We start from the raw sequence: 23,942 nt of genomic DNA on the forward strand, positions 1-23,942 counted from the left end.
TTATACACCAAACAGACTTCATTTTGGTAACAGTGTTCCTAAATGTGGCTCATAAAAAGCCTAGCTGAAACAACTAAACCCTCATTTAACAGAGGAAAGTGGACTCTTAAAATATTATTATATGCCCCATAATAATGCACCCAATCTATATTCTCCAATTCAGAGAATAACAGCTTTTTAATTATAATTATTTTCAGCATTTTTCTATATAACTAATATTATCATACTATTGAACATTTCCTCATTATCATCAGTTCACTACAGTAAATACTGGAAGAAAATTGCAATGTCTCCTATTCAATTTGAATTCAACTCCAGAAACTGCTGAATATTGCTAATTATACTTGTCACACTTTAATTTTATGCAATGTCCAAAAACAAACAAACTATACAAATTGTAATTCTGTTTTTATACTTAGAAGTATTACTTTGTGAAAGACAGAAAACAAAAAACAAAGTTTCATTTCTTTTTATTGATATAAAATATAGTAACCAACTGTTTCTAAATGAGTTGTATTTTTATAAGACTTTCCAAGGAACCTAGCTTTCTTTGGTATATTAATAGACTCAGGATTATCCATTGAGAAGCCACTGAGTCTACATATCCCACAAAAAGTCCAAGAAAATGTTAATCAAAGAAAGTACAATCAATTTGAAGAAAAAATTATAATAACTCACTGACATAACAAAAATATTTTCTGGCAAATTCATCCCTTATTTTGATATCCCTTATATGGCAAGCTGTGCAGAACCGTCTGCATAAAAAATAATTTTGGGCCGGGCGGTGGTGGCACACGCCTTTAATCCCAGCACTCGGGAGGTAGAGGCAGGCGGATCTCTGTGAGTTCGAGGCCAGCCTGGTCTCCAAAGCGAGTTCCAGGAAAGGCGCAAAGCTACACAGAGAAACCCTGTCTCAAAAAAAAAAAAAAAAAAAAAAAAAAAAAAAAATTTTGGCAAATAAATATTGGTTTAGTGTAAGTGCATCATAAGGAAAAATGTATTTTAAATTGATCCTTTTCCCAAACTCTAAGTCATTTTAGAAACACCCATCAATGAAAAAAACTTATCTGACATTAGATATTCTAATATGAAAAGTTTATTACAATTTAGTACACTAATTTATGCTATAAAGGTATAAAGAAAAAAGAAACACAGAACTGTACTAAAGTGAGCCTTTCAAGCCCATCTGCTAGAATTATATAGTTAATAAAGAATATCTGACGTTGAATGAAAATGTGACACACAAATGGTAGAATGTCTTTCTAAATATAAAAATTAGCTGGGAAACTACAGAAAATAACAATGATAGAATAATTTTCACATGCAAATTCTCTATTGTCAACGCTCATGAACCATACCTATGCATGACAGCACATTTCCAGAACCCCAGCACTCAGGATGATAAACCATGCATTTAAGACTAACTTGGATTACAATACACAGTGACTTCCAGGGCCAGCCTGGGCTAGAAACATTGTCTTGAAAAAATGTAAATGTAAAAAAGTAAATGTAAAAAAAAATTGCTTACTTCTCCTTTTCTATTTTGCATAATCATTAAAGAAAATAGAGATAAATAAGCAAAAATATTGTGTAATAATTTGGTATTACTACAAAAACAGATTTTAAAAGTCAGTGAAAGTCTCTATTAGTAATTGTGTAAATGAGTCTTATTATAAAATGTACTTCCAAAACTTAAACTCAATGATGACATCCAAAATACATCTACAGCACAAACTGACACAGAACAACAAGAAGACTAAAACTGTGGCATAGGAGGCTGGAGAGAGATGGCTCACTAGTTAAGATCTCTGGCTGTTCTTGCAGAGGGCCGGAATTCCATTCCCAGCACCCACATCAACAGATCATAATCAGTCCAGTTCCAGGAGATTCAACACCTATTTCTGGCATACAATAGAAACACAGACATATATAAAGACAAAACCCACATACAAATAAAGTAAGTTTAAAATAAATTTAAAAAATTTAAAGCTGTGTCATAAACAAGAAGTTCAAAAACATTCTAAAATGTGTTTACTATATGTCAACTATGAAAACACATTTTAGGCTAAGTGCTCTAAAAAATATCAATTATCACTAATGGTTCCATAATCCCGTGAATGTATGTGTGGTGTATGTAGTTCACATATGTGTGCATATATGTTCAAAGAGAAAGTGAGGGCTACAGTTGACCCTTGACATTTTCCTTGATTACTCTCTGGAATGAAGAGTTTACTAATTCCAGTTAGTCTAGCTAGCCTGCTTTTGCCCCTGGAGTGTTGACATTATAGGAGGATACTATGCCTCCTAGCTTCTATTTTAATTCTAGAGATCTGAATTTTGGTCCCAATGCTTGAATCACAAGTGACTTACCCACTGAGCCACCTCTCCAGGCCCCTAAATTATTTTTAACCTTCATCAATCATATCTACTAGTCATTGTCACTAATATTCTTACAATATAGTAATAAAGAGCATAGATGAGCATTGAGGAATATAGCATTTGCCTAGCATACAAAAGGACGTCTGTTCAGTACCCAAGGGTAGGTTTGGAGGATGAGGAAGTTGGTATATGATTGTAATCCCAGCTACCCCTGAAGCTGAAGCAGCAAGATCACAGTTTTGAGGTTCAAGTACAGGCTGGGAGAAAGTTAGTAAGAGAGGGTGAGAGGAGAGAAAAACTAAAGACAATTACATGGAAATTTGATTCAGAAGGTCAATCAATAAATGTTCCACAAGAACACAAGAAAAAAGTAGGTCATAATCAAAGACATTATTCTAGTTGAAATATTATGATACCTAAATAAGAATTAACATTGAAGCATAATTCCAACTTAACACACAAGAAACCTAAAATATAGTCTTTATGTCATTTTCACAAGTCTTTGCATTCCTACAAAAGTTCCCAGGCTTAATCTCTGTCACAGTTTTTCTCTGAACTTCCTAGAGATCAGCTTCAAACTAAAACAGCCCATGTTGAAGAACAGCAAAATTTTAAGATAACAAGGACAAGTGGAAACTTTAGAGAACACATACAAACAAGACAGAAGAAAAGATTATTTCCAATTAACAGTATCAAGGAATAGCAATACTGGATGAAAAGGAGGAAAACAAGTATCTGTAAAACATTACCTGCAGGCTTGGAATACAGTTCAATGGTACACCTATTACCTAGCATGTTAAAGCAATAGCCTAATTCCCAATATGACACTTTAACTTTTCCAAAATTGTATAATGTTTCATACGTTCATATATACTCTATGCACAAAAACACATAATATAAGTTGTGCGTGTCTGTCTGTCTGTGTGTTTGTGTGCAGGAACACAGGCACACATGTTAGGCACACTGGCAGCTTCAATTCAAGAGAGAAAATAGCTGGGGTGTGATCATTGATAAATACTATCTAAAACTGCAGCTATAACTATATCGATAACAGAAAAAATAGAATTCAAACTAAGATCAGAGAATAGGTAAAAGGTAACAGTGGATATTAGCATAACTCTTTATACATTATAAATGTAAAATAAGAACATTATTAAGGCTTATGAATGTAACAAATATCTTCAACATACAAAAAGGATTGGAAATATGTGCATAAAATGAGACTTTAATATAGCTGCCAAACCGAGAGGTTAAGTAGACATGAAATAAAGAACTTAATAACAAGCAAGTGTGATTCAATACTCACAAAAACATACAGATACACACAGATGCACATAAAATTCTCAAAGTATTATTACATATATGAACATAAATAAATGCCCAATATACAAAAGAACATATATTTTCTAGGGCATATTTAGTAATAAAATAACTATGTCCTGTGACCTACAACAAAAACTAGAAACTTATTAAAGATAAATTCTATATCCACTTACTGGAAACTTTTAAATCTTTTAAAAAACACTTTTAAAAAACACTTTTAAAAAACAGTGGGGTTTTTGTTTTCTTCAAATCACAGGGCTGGTAAGACTGCTCTTCAGGCAAGGCTGATTGCCATCAAGTCTGATGTCCTCCTGAGCTCAATCTCCTGGAACCTACATGGTGGAAGGAGTAAACAAGCCAACTTCCACAAGTTGCCCAGTGCCCTCACCTCACACATGTGTTGCTTTCTTTCTCTCTCTTTCTCTCTCTCCCCCTCTCTCAATGTAAATTAAAGACCAAAATAGGAAAAATTCTTGCAATGATAGAGGGAAGTCAACATCTTTGAAATGATAGCAAGCACGGTAGTTTAAAAAGTTTGAAAATACAAACCCCTAATTCTGAAGAAACAAACTGAAACTAAATCTTAAAATTCAAGGTGATAAATCAGGCAGTGATGACACACCCCTTTAATCCCAGCACTCAGGCAGAGGCAGGCCAATCTCTAGAGGTCTACAGAGTGAGTTCCAGGACTGCCAGGGCTAAACAGGGTTTCCTCAATATTTAGGCAGGCAAACAAATAAGGCAGATAAAAATTTATGCCTGAGATTTGTTCTCTAAGAAAGAAAACATTCATTAATACTTTGTTTAGGAAAATGCTTATAAACTGAAATTGAAATGTTTCAAATTAAAGCCAACCTATCTAATCATTTTATGAGCCAGCCTGAAGTAAGGATTGTGTCAATGATGGTGATCACTCTAATCTGTACACTGCTAAATACACATTTCTGATTGAACTATCTACTTTGGGGTGGGACAGGGAGTTAGAAGGACTAGAGAGAACCGGCTTGGCCAATATTACAGAGGATCCAAGTTCACTACCCAACATCCACATGGCAGCTCACAATTGACTTTAACTCAGCTTCCAGAGGATCCAATGCCCTCTTCTGATCTCCTTAGGCACTACATCATATGGTGCACAGATATACCTGCTGGTAAAACACCATACATATAAAATAAAACAAAAGTTATAAAATAAAAGAGCACTAAAGTAACATCACAAAGTCAACATGGAAAATAGTAAGAGCAAGATTCTTCTCCTGCTAGCCATTTTCCCTTTCTGATCCAACCTCATCCAAGCTGTCACAATAAACTTTCTTGAAGGTTCCTTGATATACTAATGGGATCCAAATTCCTCAACATGGAAGTAGGTAGTATTGTCAACCTCCCTGCATTACTGGCAAACTCAAGATTCCCCTAATCCAGATACTTTGAATATGATAAGATACGATGTGAGATTGCATAACAAAGAAACTTTTTACAGACATGATTAAGGCCACTAATTGACTCATTCTGAGCTAATTAACTAAGATAGACTCCCCAAACCCAATCACTTTCTAAAGATAAGAGTTTTCTTCTCCAAATAAAAAGCAGGAGTCAATGCCAGGCATTATGGCACACATCTGTGATACCAGCACTTGGGAGGCAAGAAGCAGGCAGATCTCTGAGTTTGATGACAGCCTGGTCTATAGAGTGAATTCCAGGATCGCCAGAGCTACACAAAGATCTACCCACCTTTGCTTCCTAAGTGCTGATCAAAGGTGGGCACCACCATACGGGGCCAGGCCTATCCACTTCTTGATTTGGCCTTCCGAGGCCCTAAACAGTTAATCATGTGGATACTTCTGGCCTAAATAATCAGATACTATATAAAAACCTTAGGGTTATGCTAATTTGTTATACAACAGTGGGTAACGAAAACACTTCAAAGCCCTCCTTGTTTTAATTTCTTTCAAATCAGGGTTAGATTTTTAAATTTTTACTTATATTACAATGTTTTTACTTACACCATGAGTAACTGATGGGAAATAAATTAGCTAAGAGCTGGGATGTAGCTCAAGTAGTAGATTTGTGTATCGAACACAAAACCCTGAGTGAGACCCATCCTTAGCACCACCACATTAAACAGGAACAGTGCACACATATGCAAAATCAGCACTCCAGAGCTGGAGGCAGGAGGATCATAAATTCAATATTATCTTCAACCCCATAGCTATAAGGCCAGCCCAAACAATAAGAGAACCTGCCACAAAATAAAACAAAAATAAGAAAAAAGATTTGGTAGGTTTTCATAGATAACATAGGAGAAACATATATTCTAAGACTACAAATGTGCCCTCTACTATTGAGTCATAGGTATACTAAGTTCTCCAGCTGGGCAAAAGTGTGTGTGTCTTTTCAGATAACTAGTCCCTTAATAGTTATACCATTTAACACTACTGTGGTGGCTTGAATGAGAATGCTTCCCACAGGCTCATACTTTTGAATGTGGTTCCCAGTTAGGTTTCAAAAGACCACGTCAGGTCTAGTTTCACTCTCTCTGCACTCTACCTTTGTATCAGGATGTAAGCTCTCAGCTATTGCTCTAGCATCATGCCTACATACCAGCTGCCTTGCTCCCCACCATGATGGTCATGGATTCATCCTCTGAAATTATAAGCAAGCCCCCAAATAAATGCTTTTCTTTTATGATTTGCTTCAGCCATAGTGTCTCTGTACAGCAATAGAACAGTAACTAATACATCTGTAAATAAAAACATTAATAAATCTGACTATGTAGAAAATCTTTCCGTATGATAAAATCACCTATCACAGCCAATTTAAAAACACAAAAAGTAGCCGGGTGGCGGTGGTGGCGGCGGCGGTGGCGGCGGCGCACGCCTTTAATCCCAGCACTCAGGAGGCAGAGTCAGGTGGATCTCTGTGAATTTGAGGCCAGCCTGGGCTACAGAGAAGTTCCAGGAAAGGCGTAAAGCTACACAGCAAAACCATGTCTCGAAAAACAACAACAACAACAAAAAAAAAAAAACACCTATCTCAGAGAAAATCAAATGTCAACAAATAACAATATTTGAATTACAAATGTCAAAGAATGTACAACAACAAAATTTACAGGTTATAAAAATAAACATGAGCTGGGTGGTGGTGGCGCAAGCCTTTGAAACCAGTACTCAGGAGGCAGAGACAGGCGGATCTTTGTGAGTTCGAGGCCAGCCTGATCTACAGAGTGAGTTCCAGGAAAGGCACAAAACTACACAGAGAAACCGTGTCTGGAAAAAAAAAAAAAAAAAAGAATTCTTATAAAAGGCCAGGCGGTGATGGCACACGGCTTTAATCCCAGCACTCGGGAGGCAGAGCCAGGCAGATCTCTATGAGTTCAAGGCCAGCCTGGGCGACCAAGTGAGTTCCAGGAAAGGTGCAAAGCTACACAGAGAAACCCTGTCTTGAAAAACCAAAATAAATAAATAAACATAATTTAAACTAAAATAATGACACTTTATTAAAGTTCATAATTTAAGGAAGGCAAATATTTGGCCAACAATGGATGGTTTAATCAACCTTATTATTATTGCAAGCAATTGGGCAGAACATTGCATACAGAGTTTATTAAGTTTGTGTGTGTTAGTATGAGAATGTACAAGCCATGAAGCACATGCAGAACTCAGTGGACAACTTTGTAGAATCAATCAGTTCTCTCCTTTCACATTATGTGGGTTCTGAGGGTCAAATTTGGGTTGCCAGGCTTGAGGAACAAGTTCCTTTACTTGCTGAAGTACCTCGCCACTTTAAAAGAGAGAACTCACATTGGACCTTCTTCTGACTCTCAGAACTCAATCTGCATAGAAAGCTACTTCTATCTACAAGCAACTAGCAACAACTAGCAGATAGTCCCTATAGCACCAAGTATCTGCTGAAGCTTTATGTGCCTCCTATGCAGTCGAGATCCCATCTATGAGAGTCTTTCATCTTCAGGACCAGTCAGTACCAGAACTTTAAACCACAGTGCCACCTGCACTTTCGCTGAGAGACTAGACAAAAATCTCCTCTCAAAGCCATTACCTTGAGACTTCAGCTGAAAAATATTCCAATTTCCAACCAATGCCCCTTAGGACCTAGGCAAGAACCCATTTGGTTTTGGCAGCATGGTTGCCGAGTTGGCATCACTAACAGGCTTAAGGGCCAGCTGGCCCAAACAAGTAAAATGATACTTTCTGAGAGCCAACCTGGGTCTGCCTAAGGGCCTTAGCAACAGCAGCTGAAACATGATCTGGAGATGACCTGGACCAATGAAAGGCAGTCATGTCACACCAGCAGATGCATATTCATCAGACCACTCTCCAGGGTGGGGTGGAGGGTATATATGGCTTGCCTTTTTCCTGAATAAACTGAGCATGTTGTTTCGACATTCTCCCAGAGTCTGTGTCATTGACTTTGCACCTACTTGGCCCCCTCCCCCAAAGGCAACAATAGCACAGGACCCTGCTACACTGGCATCACACACACTCACACTATAGGAATGAGGAACTACTCCATTAATTGACCTCCAGGTCCAGAACCAGAACTAGCAGCTGCTATGGGATGTCTTTCTATATGTTGTAAATATGTGTGGCTCCCATTGGATGATAAATGAAGCCGTACTGGCCTTCAGCAGGTCAGGATGGAGCCAGGAAGGAAAATACAAAAGAGATAGTAAAAGAAGAAGGTCAGAGTCCTGGAGACACAGGCCTGTCTGTCACCAAAGGAGCAACAAGATACCAGCAGATCAGCCACGTGTCTACATATAGATAAAGATGAATGAGTTGAATTAAGTTGAAAGAGCTAGCTAATATAGCTGAAGCCATAGGCCATACAGTTTGTAATTAATATAAGCCTCTGAGTGATTATTTTATAAGTGGCTGAAGGATGGTGGGTGGGAGAGATTTCTCCTGAGGCAGGGCCAGGTGGGACACAGAGAAACTTCCATCTACGACCATCAATTACAAACAACATCTGAGCCTGTGATCCATCCCATACTGCATGCACCTGAAGACAGTCCTGCCAACATATCCTACCTCCAGGACCACAACTACAAGCACCATATATCCAAGTGTGACTTGTATCCAGGGAAGGACACTGCAGCAACCTACGTTAGAACTACAATTATTGTAGACAAAATCCTCTACATTTTATTAATTCAGAACCATGACAATTCTGGCACCATGGATCCAAGTATCTCTTAAGCTTGGGCTGAAGGACACTGCTCCATATTCTGCTATACAGGGACAGCAATAAATGCATAAACAGGCCAATGCCACGGGAATTACATTCAACAAGACCTGAGACCACACTCCTGTGCAAGCTCATATCTATTGAAAGTTCTTTAAGGCATGGTGGTCTGATAAGATACACTAACTAAACAAGTGAAAGACCTTTTTGATAAGAACTTTAAATCTCCATTAAGAGACCATTTCCTAAATAAAACACCGACAGCACAGACCCTGAGCACAACCATTAATAATAGGGACCTCTCGAAACTGAGAAGCTTTTGCAGGGCAAAAGACACAGTCAATAAGACAAAAAGACACCCAACAGATTGGGAAAAGATCTTCACCAACCCCACATCTGACAGAGAATTGATCTCCACAATATATAAAGAACTCAAGAAACTAGACATCAAAGCACTGAACAGTTCAATTAAAAAATGGGCTAAAGAGCTAGACAGAGAATTCACAAAACAAGAACTACAAATGGCTGAAAGACATTTAAAGAAATGCTCAACATCCTTAATCATCAGAGAAATGCAAATCAAAACGACTCTGAGATACCACCTTACACCTGTTAGAATGGCTACGATCAAAAACACCAATGACAACCAATGTTGGAGAGGATGTGGAGCAAAGGGAACACTCCTCCACTGTTGGTGGGAATGTAAACTTGTACAGCCACTATGGAAATCAGTATGGCGGTTTCTCAGAAAATTAGGAATCGAACTACCTCAAGACCCAGCCATCCCACTCTTGGGCATATACCCAAGGAATGCTGATTCATACCATAAAGATACATGCTCAGCTATGTTCATAGCAGCACTATTTGTAATAGCCAGAACCTGGAAACTACCTAGATGCCCGTCAATGGAAGAATGGATGAAAAAAATGTGGTACATATACACAATGGAGTACTACTCAGCAGAGAAAAACAATGAAAGCATGAAATTTGCAGGCAAATGGATGGAACTAGAAAAAATCATCCTGAGTGAGGTAACCCAAACCCAGAAAGACAGTCATGGTATGTACTCACTCATTGGTGGATTCTAGATATAAAATAAAGAACAATCAGACCACAACCCATAGAACCATAGAGGCTATATATATATAGCATGGAGGTCCCTAGGACGACTGTGGAATATAATAAATTTCAGTTTTACTCAATTATTAAAAAAAAATAGCCAAATGAATGGAAACACATGAACTATGAACCAAAGGCTGAGGGGCTCCCAGCTGAATCAGGCCCTCTGAATAGCTGAGACAGTTGATTGGCTTGATCAGTTTGGGAGGCACCTAGGCAGTGGGACCAAGTCCTGTGCTCATTGCATGAGTTGGCTGTTTGAAACCTGCCGCTTATGCAGGGACACTTGGCTTAGTCTGGGAGGAAGGGACTGGACCTCCCTGGACTGAGTCTACCAAGTTGATCACAGTCCTCGGGGGAGGAATTGTCCTGGAGGAGGTGGGAATGGAGGGTGGGCTGGGGGTAAGGGGAGGGCGTGGGAAGGGGGAGAATAGGGGAACCCATGGCTGATATGTAGAACTGAATGGTATTGTAAAATAAAAAATATATATCACAAAAAAAAAAGATACAGGAGGTTATTCCAAATTTTTGTATATGTTAAGATTTGTTTTGTGTCCAAGCATGTGGTCAATTTTTGAGAAGGTTCCATGAGGTGCTGAGAAGAAGGTATATTCTTTTGTGTTAGGATGGAATGTTCTGTAGATTTCTGTTAGGTCCATTTGAGTCATAACATCTGTTAGGTCCTTTATTTCTTTGTTAAGTTTCAGTCTGATCTCCACAGTATATAAAGAACTCAAGAAACTAGATATCAAAATACTGAATAGTCCAATTAAAAAATGGGCTAAAGAGCTAAACAGAGAATTCACAAAACAAGAACTACAAATGGCTGAAAGACATTTAAAGAAATGCTCAACATCCTTAATCATCAGAGAAATGCAAATCAAAACGACTCTGAGATACCACCTTACACCTGTCAGAATGGCTACGATCAAAAACACCAATGACAGCCAATGTTGGAGAGGATGTAGAGCAAAGGGAACGCTCCTCCACTGTTGGTGGGAATATAAACTTGTACAACCACTGTGGAAATCAGTATGGCGGTTTCTCAGAAAATTAGGAATCGAACTACCTCAAGACCCAGCCATCCCACTCTTGGGCATATACCCAAGGAATGCTGATTCATACCATAAAGATACATGCTCAGCTATGTTCATAGCAGCACTATTTGTAATAGCCAGAACCTGGAAACAACCTAGATGCCAGTCAACGGAAGAATGGACGGAAAAAAATGTGGTACATATACACAATGGAGTACTACTCAGCAGAGAAAAACAATGAAAGCATGAAATTTGCGGGCAAATGGATGGAACTAGAAAAAATCATCCTGAGTGAGGTAACCCAAACCCAGAAAGACAGTCATGGTATGTACTCACTCATAAGTGGATTCTAGATATAAAATAAAGAACAATCAGACCACAGCCCATTGAACCATAGAGGCTATATATATAGTATGGAAGTCCCTAGGACGACTGTGGCTTATAATAAATTTCAGTTTTACTCAATTATTGAAAAAAAAATAGTCAAATGAATGGAAACACATGAACTATGAACCAAAGGCTGAGGGGCTCCCAGCTGGATCAGGCCCTCTGAATAGCTGAGACAGTTGATTGGTTTGTTCAGTTTGGGAGGCAACTAGGCAGTGGGACCGAGTCCTGTGCTCATTGCATGAGTTGGCTGTTTGAAACCTGCAGCTTATGCAGGAACACTTGGCTCAGTCTGGGAGGAAGGGACTGGACCTGAATGGACTGAGTCTACCAGGGTGACTGCAGTCCTCGGGAGAGGATTTGCCCTGGAGGAGGTGGGAATGGGGGGTAAGCTGGGGTAAGGGGAAGGTGTGGGAGTGGGGAGAATAGGGGGACCCGTGGCTGATATGTAGAACTGAATGGTATTGTAAAATAAAAGAAAAAAAAAGAAAATTCTTACAATTACCTTCATAAACAGTGTAATCTAGACTACTGAGACACTAACAATGACTACATACACAAGAATAAAACAGGGTTACACTTTTGAACTCATCTATAACCAAAGAACCTACTCAACTAGCACACTAGATCTCACCTAAACAAAAAAGTATTTTCCTGTAAAAGCTAGGCCTCAAAATGGGAACAACAACTATTGCATCAAGGAAGGATCACAAGAAAAAAAAATACTCTAGCAAAATAACTGTTAAAGAAAAAGACATGCAAGAAATACAGTATGATACTTCCAAAGAAACACATTAATTCTCCAACAATAGATCCCCACGGAGAAGTAATCCATGAAATGTCTGAAGAAAGACTCAAAACTAAGTAAGAAGGAACAAAAACTTTCACCACTGAAACAAAAAAATACAACCAAGAGCAACCACAATAGAATGAACCACTGAAAACAAACAATGCCTGAAATGCTGAACAAGTGTGTTGAGGAAAGAAGAAATGGAAAGGAGGGAAGGGAAAAAGAGGCAGGCAGGGAATGAACAAAGACTATGAGTTGTGGGACTCATACCCATTGAACCAATATTCATAGTAAAGAAATTCCAACAGGAGAAAATGAACAAGGCTCTGAAACGTGTTTAGTGAAATAAGAGCTGAAAACCTGCAGTCTTCAAAAAGATAAACACATCAGAACTTCCAGAGTAAAAAGACAACTGGAGAAGTTGGTGAGACTGTGACTCCTCCAACATTGTGGAACACAATCAAAAGAAGGTCAGTTTTCTTATTCTCTAAGTATTAGTATGCTATTATGCAAGGCTGAGCTAATCTGGGGCCCTGAGAATAAAGAACACATCACAGAACCTGAAGTCAACCCACCAAAGTCTCAGGGTGAGAGAGCTATAAGGGACAGCTGTGTAAAGGGGAGACAGCCCAGCTATTTAATAACACCATGTAAAGAAGATCATTTACCACAATCAAGCTGATTTCATTCCAAGGATACAAGGATGCTTCAACATAAATCAATAAAATTTAGTGACAAAAAAGAAAGAGAAAGAAAAACCTGATTACATAAAGAAGTACTGAAGGCCTTTGACACATCCGTTCATGACAAAAATCACTGAAGAATCTGGGAAGAGACCAACATATAAACAAGACACCATTACTGAACAGGGGAAAATTAAAATATTCTTCAAAATCGGGAATGAGACAAGACTTCTTCCACTTTTATTCAATATAGAGCTTAAAGTCTTTCTTGGCTATGCCATAAGAAAAGAGAAAGGAAGAAGAAATACAAATAGGAAAGAAGTAAAATGAATGATCCCTATTTCCAGATGTTATGTGTTACACTTAAAAAAAAAAACACTGGACAACCAGATGCTTTTGTAGATCTGATAAAACACTTTCAGCATTTCAGCAAAGTAGCAATACATATGTTGATGATGGAGGGTAAGTAGAGACAGGACAAAAAAAAAAGTTGGTCTATGTATCAAGTTCTAAGCCAGGAGGGGCTACATAATGAGACCATGGGTTTGGGAGGTGGTTGATTTAACTAAAATTCATATATGACGGCTTTTTAAAAAATGGAAAAACAAAGGATGATGAACAACTTCTTCAACGACAGCTTAAAACACTGTGAAAAGAAACTGAAATGGTGCCAGAAAACAGAAAAAGCATCCATGCTCATTCAGTGGTAGATACTGTGAAAATGGCAATATTACCAAAAGCGGCCTATAGATGCAATCTCCATCAAAATTCCATTAACATTCTTCACAGAACTAGAATAACAATGCTGTAATTCAAGGGACTAATCATGTCTCATAATGAAATAGAAACTAATGAAAGTCACCACTGAAAGACCTTAACCCTTTAGGCGTACACCCCCCAAGTCCCAGGAGAATAAGTAACTAAAAAGAAAACTAGTTCCAAGGGCAACCTGACTCAGCCATTATTCAACCACCCCTGCCACAATGTAACAATGTAAAGAGATTTCTATTAAGAGATGCGCTCAGCTGTTACTAAGATAGTTGCAAGTGTTCCAGGAAGGACCACTGTGACCTTTGTGTAAACCTCACTACCGCCCTGATACCCCCCCTTGAGGTTTCAGGAAAAATGTGCATACGGACATGACTGTACCCACTCTGTGATCACCTTGTGATCAGGCCATGAAATTGTATGGGAATTGTAATCTTATGGCTTTTGTGGGTTTTTCCTTTAAAAGTACCTGTGTGACTGTAGTGTGATGTGACTCTTGCTCTCTGGATCTGAGTTTGCACGACTTTACAGCCGCAATAAACCTCTTGCTGTTGCATCAACCGAACTGGAGTCTAGGTTCTAGGGGTGCCCACTCGAGACCCTAGATTTTGGGGTCTAACAACCACCATATGACTGATCAGACCTGTAAGAAATGTCTAAATGTGTTCTAATTGGAAACAAAAGGACAAGTCACACTCCAGAGGCACAGGCAGGAGGATCTCTGTGATTTCAAGGACGGCCTGGTCTACAAAGCTAGTTCTAGGACAGCTGGGGCTACACAGATAAACCCTATCTCGAAAAACCAAAAATTAAAAAAAAAAAAAAAAAAAAGGTGGGGGGAGAAAAAATAAACAAAAAGACAGTAGATGCCATCATGAAAACACACAATATATAAAACTGACTAGAAATTATACACATGAAAGAAAAGAAAAGAAACTGCCAGGCAGTGGTGGCACTGGTCTTTATTTAATCCCAGCACTTAGGAGGCAGAGGCAGATGGATCTCTGTGTTTTTGAGGCCAGCCTGGGCTACAGAATGAGTTCCAAGAAAGGCCCAAAGCTACACAAAGAAACCCTGTTTCCCCCCAAAAAAAATAAATAAATGAACCAAAAAATATATAGAAAGAAAGAAAAGAAAGAGAAGAGAGAGAGGGGGGGAGGGGGGAAGGAGAGGGAGAGAGAGGGAGAGAGAGGGAGAGAGGGAGAGAGAGGGAGAGAGAGGGAGAGAGAGAGAGAGAGAGAGAGAGAGAGAGAGAGAGAAAGGAAAGAAGGAAAGAAGGAAAGAAGGAAAGAAGGAAAGAAGGAAAGAAAGAAAGAAAAAGAAAATTAACTACTCCTATGAAACTACTGAAAGGTGGAAAAGAATAAACAACACAAAGCACAAAAACACAAAAGCACAGGAGGAATTCCACACTAACCAATAATAACCTTGGATGGAAATATATTAAATTCACCAGTCAAAAGCCTTAAACTGGCCAGAATGAATGAATGAATGAATGGGGTCCCAGTGGATATATACTATATAAGAAAATTATTTTACTGGAAAAAGGATCACATAAAATGAAAAGGAAGTGTTAGACAAAGATAAACCTCATCAGCAAAGAGAAAAGTTACCAGGGGTAAAAAAAAATACACTCACCTCATACAATAAAGAGTTTACATCAAAAACCATAAAGAAAAAAGAGGGTTAGGAATGCGCTACAGAATATTCCTTTACACTGTATGAATATATGTTGCTCTGATTGGTTCAATAAGGAAGCTGACTGGCCAATAGCTGAACAAGGCTAGGCAGGAGAGCCAGACTAGGAGAACGCTGGGAGGAAAAAGGGCTGAGTCGAGTCGTTGATCAGACACAGGACAAGTCACACACACAAAATGGGATAGAGGTAAAAGCCATGAGCCTCAGGCAATACATAGACTAATAGATATGGGTTAAGTTGTAAGAGCTACTTAGTAACAAACTTGAGCTATTCACAAAGCATTTATAAATAATCTTTACTCTCCATGTTGGTTATTTGGGAGCAGGCAGTCAGCACAGGGAAGTCTCTTGTGGATAAAGTGTTGGCTGTGTAAGCATGAGGACCACAGATTGGATCCTCAGGACCCAAATGAAAGCTAAGCAGGCTTAAGGACCAGCCTGTAATTCCAGTGCCCAAGAGATAAAAAAAAAAAAAAAAGGATGCCCTAAGAGCAATCTTACTAGCTAGATTAGGAGAATCTGTGCTCGCTGGGTCCAGTGAGAGGTAAATACCTTCTGTCAACTTCTGGTCTATACATATAAACTATATAAATGCACACACACACACATACACTAATTAATATACATAAACACACTCACTCCACATATACATGTAAAAAAGGCCAGTATATACTGGTGAAATGAACACAGTATATTCTAGCCTCAATCACGTGCCAGGTCACAAGTAAAATCTCAATAATTTTTTAAAAACTACAATCAGATTTTGTATCTTTTTTAAGCAACAATAGAATGTAACTAAAAAAATCAACAGAAAGGATCACAGAAAACATACAAGTACATGGAAATAAATAATGGTTATAAATGACCAATGAATAATGAAAAACATTAAAAGGAAAATTAAATTACTGAAAACAAATGAAAATTAAAAAACTTGAGGGAGACAGAAAATGCAGTACTAAGAGGAAGGTTTGCAGTAATAATACAAAACAAAACAAAAAACCAAAAAACTATTTCTTGGAGCTGGAGAAATGAGGTCCCAGTTCCCAGTAACAACTTCAGGTGGCTTACAACCAGCTCTTTAAATCCAGCTCCAGGGGATCTGATGCTTTCTTTTCTCCTCTATTGGCACCTACACATCTATGGCATACACGCATGGGCCTCCCTCCCCACAAGAACACAGACAAACACAGAGAGACAGAGACCAAGTGGGGTGGAGAGAGAGAGAGAGCTATCCCAAATAAACAACCTGATAATGTACATCAAGGAGACAGATAAACAAGAACAAAACAAAAACGATGAAAAGTAGAAAAAAAAAATGTTACAAAGACCAGAGGATATGTAATAAAAATATACATAAAACCAATGAAACAGTAGGTAATTTTTAAGGGCAAATAAAGCTAAAAAACATTACAGCCAATTAATGTTAAAAAAGAGAGAACATGCCTCTCGTTGGTGGTGATGGTGGTATATACCTTTAATCCCAGCACTCAGGAGACAGAGACAGGTGGATCTCTGAGTTCGAGGCCAGCATGGTCAACAAAGTGAGTTCCAGGACAGCCAGAGCTGTTTCACTGAGAAACAAAACAAAACAAGCAAACAAGGAGCCTATTTAGTATGGGCAAAATCTTAGCAAGAGCAATCCAAACAGAGAGAAACTGAAGAGGAAGAGCTCAAATTATCTATGCTTGTTGATGACATGATTTTAAGTAGTAATAGCTAAATGCATCATCAAAATTTGTTGAAGCTGGTAACTACATTCAGCAGTGTTAGTATACAAAAGAAGCATTCAGTGCAGGCAGTATAGTAGCTCAACTGTTACAGTGCTTCCCAGCATGCACGAGGTCCTGGGTTAGATGTCTAGCACTGCATAAGCCAGGCATGTACTAAGCTACACCTTTACCAGCACTCTAGGTGGCGGCAGGAGGATCAGAAGTTCAAGATCACTCCTGCTTATAAATATTAAGTTCAAAGCCAGTGTGGCATGCATAATAATATCTGTTAAAAATAATAATAAACGCACATAGTTCAATGTTACAGCATAGTGAGTACAGTGTGACTTGTGTTTAAAAAAAATGTATTTTGATAAAAATAAATAAATAAATAAAACATTCCATGATGCCACACAATACAGTATATTCATTTTCCTCTTTTAACCTCACTGCCATACATTAAGTTTGTTTTTTTTTTTTTTTAAGGTCAAGACAATCAAAAACTGGCAAACTGCAACTGTAATTAACAATATGCTGAACAGGAATTCAAAATGCCTATGATCTCTGTAGCAACAACTCCACGACAGTGCAGCATAAACCTCACATTACATAAAAATAAGTTGGTATGATTGTTACTATCCTCCACTCAAAATTCTATTTTTAGACTCTAATATTTGAAATTCATAGAATTATCCTATTATGAAATTTTATCCCATACAGAGACAACCAAACCAAACTAGTGCGAACTCATGAACTGTGCACCAATAGCTGTGGAGCACCCATGGGACTGGACTAGGCCCTCTGCATTTGTTTATCTTGATCTTAAGGGGCCTCCTAGCAGTGGGATCAAGATCCATCCCTGGTACATGAGCTGGTTGTTTGGAGCCCAGTGCCTATGGTGGGACATTTTACACAGCCTTGGTAAAGGGGGAGGGACTTAGACCTGCCTCAGCTGAATGTACCAGGCTCTGACCACTCCCACAGGAGGCCTTACCTTGGAGGAGGTGGGAATGGGGGTGAGAATGGGGGGCAGGAGGAGGGAGGAGAGGGGGATGTATGGCTGGTATGTAAAATAAATAGAGAATTTCTTAATTAAAAAAATTACCCATTTATTCATTTTCTTTAAAAAATGAAAATACCAGTAACTAATTAACCAAAGGACAGACTTTAAAAAGAAGCTGTAATTGCTGTCCTCACAGTTCCCAAATAAAAGCCTTGGGGGTGGGAGGAGAAGGTTGATGGCTAAGCAGTAAAAGCATTTGCACCAAGTCTTGAGTTTAATCATCTGGGCTCTAGCACACACTTGTTCGTGAACACACACAAAAGTAAATTAATACACACATGCATACATGAACAAATAGACAGGTAGGTTAATGTAATTTTAAAATGTTTAAGTCTCACAGTAAATAATAGGCCTGAAATTCTTTTTTGTCTTTCCAACTACTTAGATGCCCTGAATCCCTTTTCAACATTCAGAATGTCAATCTCTTAGTTTTTGTTTTTTAATGTACTAAAAAATGCCTCTAGTTAAAGCAATAGTTATTATCAGTCCTACCCCTGTAAACCCCAGGCTACAAAAGTGTTGGGAGTATGAACAGTATGTAAATTATCTCTGGTGATATACTGAGTATACTAATAAACTTCCCTGAGGATCAGAGAACAGAGCCAGCACTAGATTAGACATAGAGCTACGCAGTGGTGGCACACACCTTTAATCCCAGCACTTGAGATCTCATGCCTTTGCTTGGGAAGCACATACACCCTTAATCCCAAGAAGTAATATGGCAGGGCAGAGAAAGGTATATTAGGCATGAGGAAACAGGAACTCATTTTTCTTAGGCTGAGGATTTCGTAGAGGTAAGAACTAGTGGCTGGCGGTTCTGCTTTTTTTTTTTTTTTTTTTTTTTTAAATTAAAAGACCATCTAAGATTTGAATAACAATTATCTAAAAGTAAATTACATAGACCCTAGCAAAGTTCAAAAACAATTAAAAAAAAAAGCAGCACCCAACAAAATTTACAATAGATACACAATAGATAAAAGATTATGTCTAAAAAGAGCAGAAAATAATTAAACTATTGAGAAAAGCCAATAAAAAATTAATCCAGAGTTGACACAGATGTTTAAATAAGGAAAGATGTTGAAATTGTAATTATAAATGTATTCCATGGGTTCAAAGGGTTAACTAGAGACATGGAAGATATAATAAAAAGATAAGAAACAAATTTCCAGAAATAAAAAACATACTACAAAAAGTATATTGGAGATGATAAAAGATTAGAAATTACAGGCAAGGTTACTAAATTTGAAAACAGACACACAAGAAACTTAAACAAGAATCAAAGAGGAAAACAGAATCTTTAAAATGTTATTAAGAGGCATAATATTGTCAATAGTCAATGTAGAAGCAGAGGATCATTATCAGTTTGAGGCTGCCTAGTCTACATATCAATCTTCTAGAGAGCCAAGACTACACATAGAAACCTTGTTCCAAAACAAAAAAGGGGAGGCTCAAGAGGTTAAGAGCAACTAATGCTCTTGTAGAGGACAGGAGTTTGTTTTCCAGGGACTCATGTGGCAGTTTAGAACTCAGGATACATAGGTAAGCAGATCTCTTCGTTCAAGACCAGCCTGGTCTACAAAGTAAGTTCCAAGACCACCAGAGCTACAAAGAGAAACCCTGTCTCAAAAAAACCAATGAATGGGATGGATGGGATGGGAGGGAAGGAAGGAATAATGGATGGGTGGGAATGGATAGATGGATGCCTAGCATGAAGCTAGGCACAGAGGCACACATCTTTAATCCCAACACTTGGAGGCAGAGGCAGGGGATTGCTTGAGTTCAAGACCATTTGGTCTACATAGTGAGTTCTAGCCAGGGCTAGAGAGAGACAGTCTTGAATTAAGTAAGCAAATAAATAAATAAGTAGCTACATAGACACGTAAATGTAATCAGTAATTCCTGTTTCTAAAATGGATCTTTTTTATTTAAGTGTAAAGTATTTAAGTTTTAAGTTAACTGAAAAATAATTTTATACAAACTACCCTTGGTGTAATTATCAATTTCATGTTTTGAGGGTTTTCCATTATAGGACAATTTAATAAATAATTCTAACAAATGAAACTTTATCTTTGTATAAATGTTAGAAGATTGTACAACTGGGCTAGGGATGTATGAAGTCCTGGATTCTATCCGTAGCACCACACAGATACTGAAGAGGAAAAGGCACAAAATCAGATATTCAAGATCATCTTCATTGCATATTAAGTTCTCAAAAAACAAACAAAACCAGAACAAACAAAAAAATTGTTTGTGGTTTAGAGATTTGTTTCTCCTAACTCACTTCTGTGCTCCCTGAGACAACAGCTTTGTCCACGTTCACTAATAATGGTTCTTCCATTTGGCATATTCCCAGTGACCACTCCACACATCGATGATGAGCCCAGCAAGTGCCTAAAATAGAAAAGGGAACAAATTAATAAGCACTGAAGGTATTGCTGCAACTTGGGTGGGGTAGCACATGGCTGTAATATCAGCATTAGGGAGGCTGAAGTAGGAGGATCCATTCAAGGTCAGCCAGGGCTATGTAGTTATATGAGTTCCAGGCTAATGAGGACTATAGGGTAAGAACTATCTCAAAACCAAACAAACAAATCAAAATGTGTAATTATACAGTGTATCTTTATGTGATTCCTTTAAAGTAGCCTTTCTCAAACTGTCCCAGATTGTGACTTAGAAGTGAGAGTACCTATTTGAGGACCTTTCAGGAACGCAGAATTACAGAGCATAATTGCCCCACTAAATCAATATGTCTTGTGCTACAGTTTAACAAGCCTTCCAGGTGATTCTGCTGTACACAGAAATTTTGGCATTATTGAATTGGTAATTATTTCTTTCACAAGAAAAATTCACTCAGTCATTTTATTTAAACACTCAACTATTTAGTATCTTTACATAAAATGAAAAGAACTATTTAATATGAAGCTGATGACAAGGGGACATGGAAAATTAACAGCATCTACACTTACATTCCTCTCAATTCCATCCAAGAACACCATTTTCTGCTTAAATTCCCCATTGTACAGCATTAGGCCTACTATCAACCATCAGTCGAAATGCAACAAGTGATTGACTTAAAGACCCAACAGCACCATATCCTGTGAATCACCAAACTATTACAGTAAGTAAACCACTTGAGACAAAAATTTGCACTTCATTTCTACTGGCAAAAGGTCTAGTCTAAAATGTTCCCTAAGTTTTCATAAGATTCTTTAAAGTTTTCTCAAATACTTATGACAATCACATGCCTAATCAAGTACATTTAACTATGACACTTTTGTGTAGTGTGATCTTAATTATTTCAAGAATTTACTATTGAATAAGCACCAAAATATAAATGCTTCCAGAAACAAGTGGAAGCTGTGACAGCAGAGAAGCCCCCTACCTGTGGAATCAAATAAGGCTTGGACATCAACGGCATCAGGAAGGCCAACCAGACTGAGTTCATCCAATAACTTGCCAGCCTGATCCTCAAAAGATGTCTGGGTGCTTACACTTACACAAGAAACTACATTCTGCTGGGGAGATCGTTCTCTGAAAAGAAAATTAAGATACAAGCTGTGAAAGGAAAACTAGAAAATTCATTTCATTTTTAACAGTGTATGTATTTCAAATCATGTGGAAGACTTGGGGCCTGGCAAGCCTCGCCACTTCAGCTGTTACTTAAGACCATTGGGTAAAGAGAGACAATTCTTGTGTTCAACATTAAATAGGGAAAATAAGATAATTACCACTAAAACCTTCCCCCCTAATAATCTATTGCTTAAGCTCATGGCATTTTGTGAGTTATGATGTACTGGATATAGGTCCTAACTCACTGAACTTCTGAATGCTGTATATTACCATGAGTCTTGTTAAGAGACAATCGGCCGATATATTTAATGCCTGCATTTGAAAACAAAGGCAGATGAGTTTGAGGCCAGCCTGGTCTACACAGAGTTCCAGACAAACCTGTGCTACAGTGAGACCTGGTCACACATACAAAAAAATTAAGTTAAAAAAAAATCAAAATTAGCTATTTATACTTCATTAATAAAATACATTTTATAAATATTTAAAATCATTACTAAGCTAAATTAAACCATCTTACCCTTACAAGATTACCAAAATTCTCAGTATGCAATAATGAACTTTTTATCATTATTTAATAAACTTAGTAAGTGGTAATTACATATAATTTTCATTGGGTTATATATTTTTATAAAATTATCCAAGCTCATAAATTTTTCCATTAAAGATTCATAAAAAATCACTTATAAGATAAGTAAATGATTCCCAATTCCTTTTCCTAAAAAGGAATATATTATAATTGCCATTATTCAAGAAAGAACACAAGAAAAACACAGATATAGCCTGACCTACTCCATTGTATTTCCTAACTACTGATAGACATTATAAGCTTGGTAGACTTTTGGTATTTCTTATTAACATGTGATAGCAAAAATAAAGCTCTTATACATGACCTAGCCTGAAAGTAGAAAAATTGTAACTACAAATACAATGCTTCTAATTTTTCTTTAAATTGCTCCACCTTCAAATTCTTTACAGAAATAAATCTTTGTTACTGTTTCTCTTTCCACTTTGAGTCTTAAAGTACTAGCACCAATTCTGAATGAGTACAACACAACAATGCCTTAACAGTTCAATTTCCATAAAGGCCAGAGAGACTCTTAGAAAATTATATCCTCTCCCTTAAAGTACAGTGTTGGTTAGCATGCCAAGCTAAATTAATTTTTTCCGTATTTGTTTATTGTGTGTATCCTTGAGTGTATGTATGCACACAAATGTATGAGAACCTGTGCAAGTCAAAACAGGGCACTGGATCTCTTTGAACTGAAGTGTGAGCCACAATATGGGTGCTGGGAATAGAATCTGGATGTTCTGTCAATGGTAAGTGCTCTTAACCACTGAGCCATTTCTCCAGCCCCTAAATTAATTTTTAAGGGAGTGTCTGTGTGTATGTGTGTGTGATGTGTCTGTACCTGCACATGTCTGAGGGTACCCCCAGAAGCTAGCGGGAGAAGTATATACCCTGAAGTTTCTTACTGGTGGCAGTGAGCCATTTAACCTAAATACAGAGAACAAAATTTGGGTTGTCTGCAAGAGCAGCAAGTGCTCTTAACTGCTGAGACATCTCTCCAGCCTCTCAAGCTAAATTAATGTTAACATTTTTCCATCAATTACAGAAACTTCTATTCTCTTAACTACCAAGTCCACATATTAAAATGACATTAATACATAACTGAAAAAAGTTTAAAAGCACATTTCACCAGAGTTTTAGGTACCTATAATGTGTTCACGTGTCTATGAATAAAGACACACATATGGCTATGCAAACATTTTATTGTTTAAAACAGTATCTTCGGGCGGTGGTGGCACATACCATTAATCCCAGCACTTAGGAGGCAGAGCCAGGCAGATCTCTCAGTTCGAGGCCAACCTGGTCTACAGAGTAAAATCCAAGACAGGCACCAAGACTAGACAGAGAAACACTATCTCGAAAAACCAAAATAATAATAATAATAATAATAATAACAATAACAATAATAATATAGTATCTTCTATGACATGTATGGAAAAGAAAGAAGGGCAAAGAGGGAGGTGACATAAATATAATGAGAGGTTATAAGTCAGCTAAACAGTCTCCAAAACATATGCATTCGTAATTGAAAATGAAAAAAAAAATGAAAGAATGAATGAATGACAAGAGTAATATGAATACTGCCAAAAATTCTGGTTTGGGTACAACATTGCATGCTTAAATACATAAGCTGGAAGGAAAGAAGA

The 23,942-nt window shown here is 37.7% G+C and overlaps 1 protein-coding gene across 10 annotated transcripts in view; it reads right to left on the reverse strand.

The window, feature by feature from the left end:
• Nucleotides 1–23,942, reverse strand: part of Kmt2c (lysine methyltransferase 2C) — a 237,116-nt gene that overhangs the window by 126,556 nt on the left and 86,618 nt on the right. For all 10 annotated transcript variants that reach the window (XM_076565985.1, XM_042273251.2, XM_076565989.1 and 7 more), the window contains 2 exons: nt 21,541–21,689; nt 20,440–20,549 (listed from right to left, as the gene is read on the reverse strand). In XM_076565985.1, the coding sequence (XP_076422100.1) occupies nt 20,440–20,549; nt 21,541–21,689 (259 nt within the window). The remainder of the gene's footprint in view (nt 1–20,439; nt 20,550–21,540; nt 21,690–23,942) is intronic.

The sequence above is a fragment of the Peromyscus maniculatus genome, chromosome 3 (genome assembly GCF_049852395.1).
Source record: "Peromyscus maniculatus bairdii isolate BWxNUB_F1_BW_parent chromosome 3, HU_Pman_BW_mat_3.1, whole genome shotgun sequence".
In the NCBI taxonomy this organism is placed as follows: domain Eukaryota; kingdom Metazoa; phylum Chordata; class Mammalia; order Rodentia; family Cricetidae; genus Peromyscus; species Peromyscus maniculatus.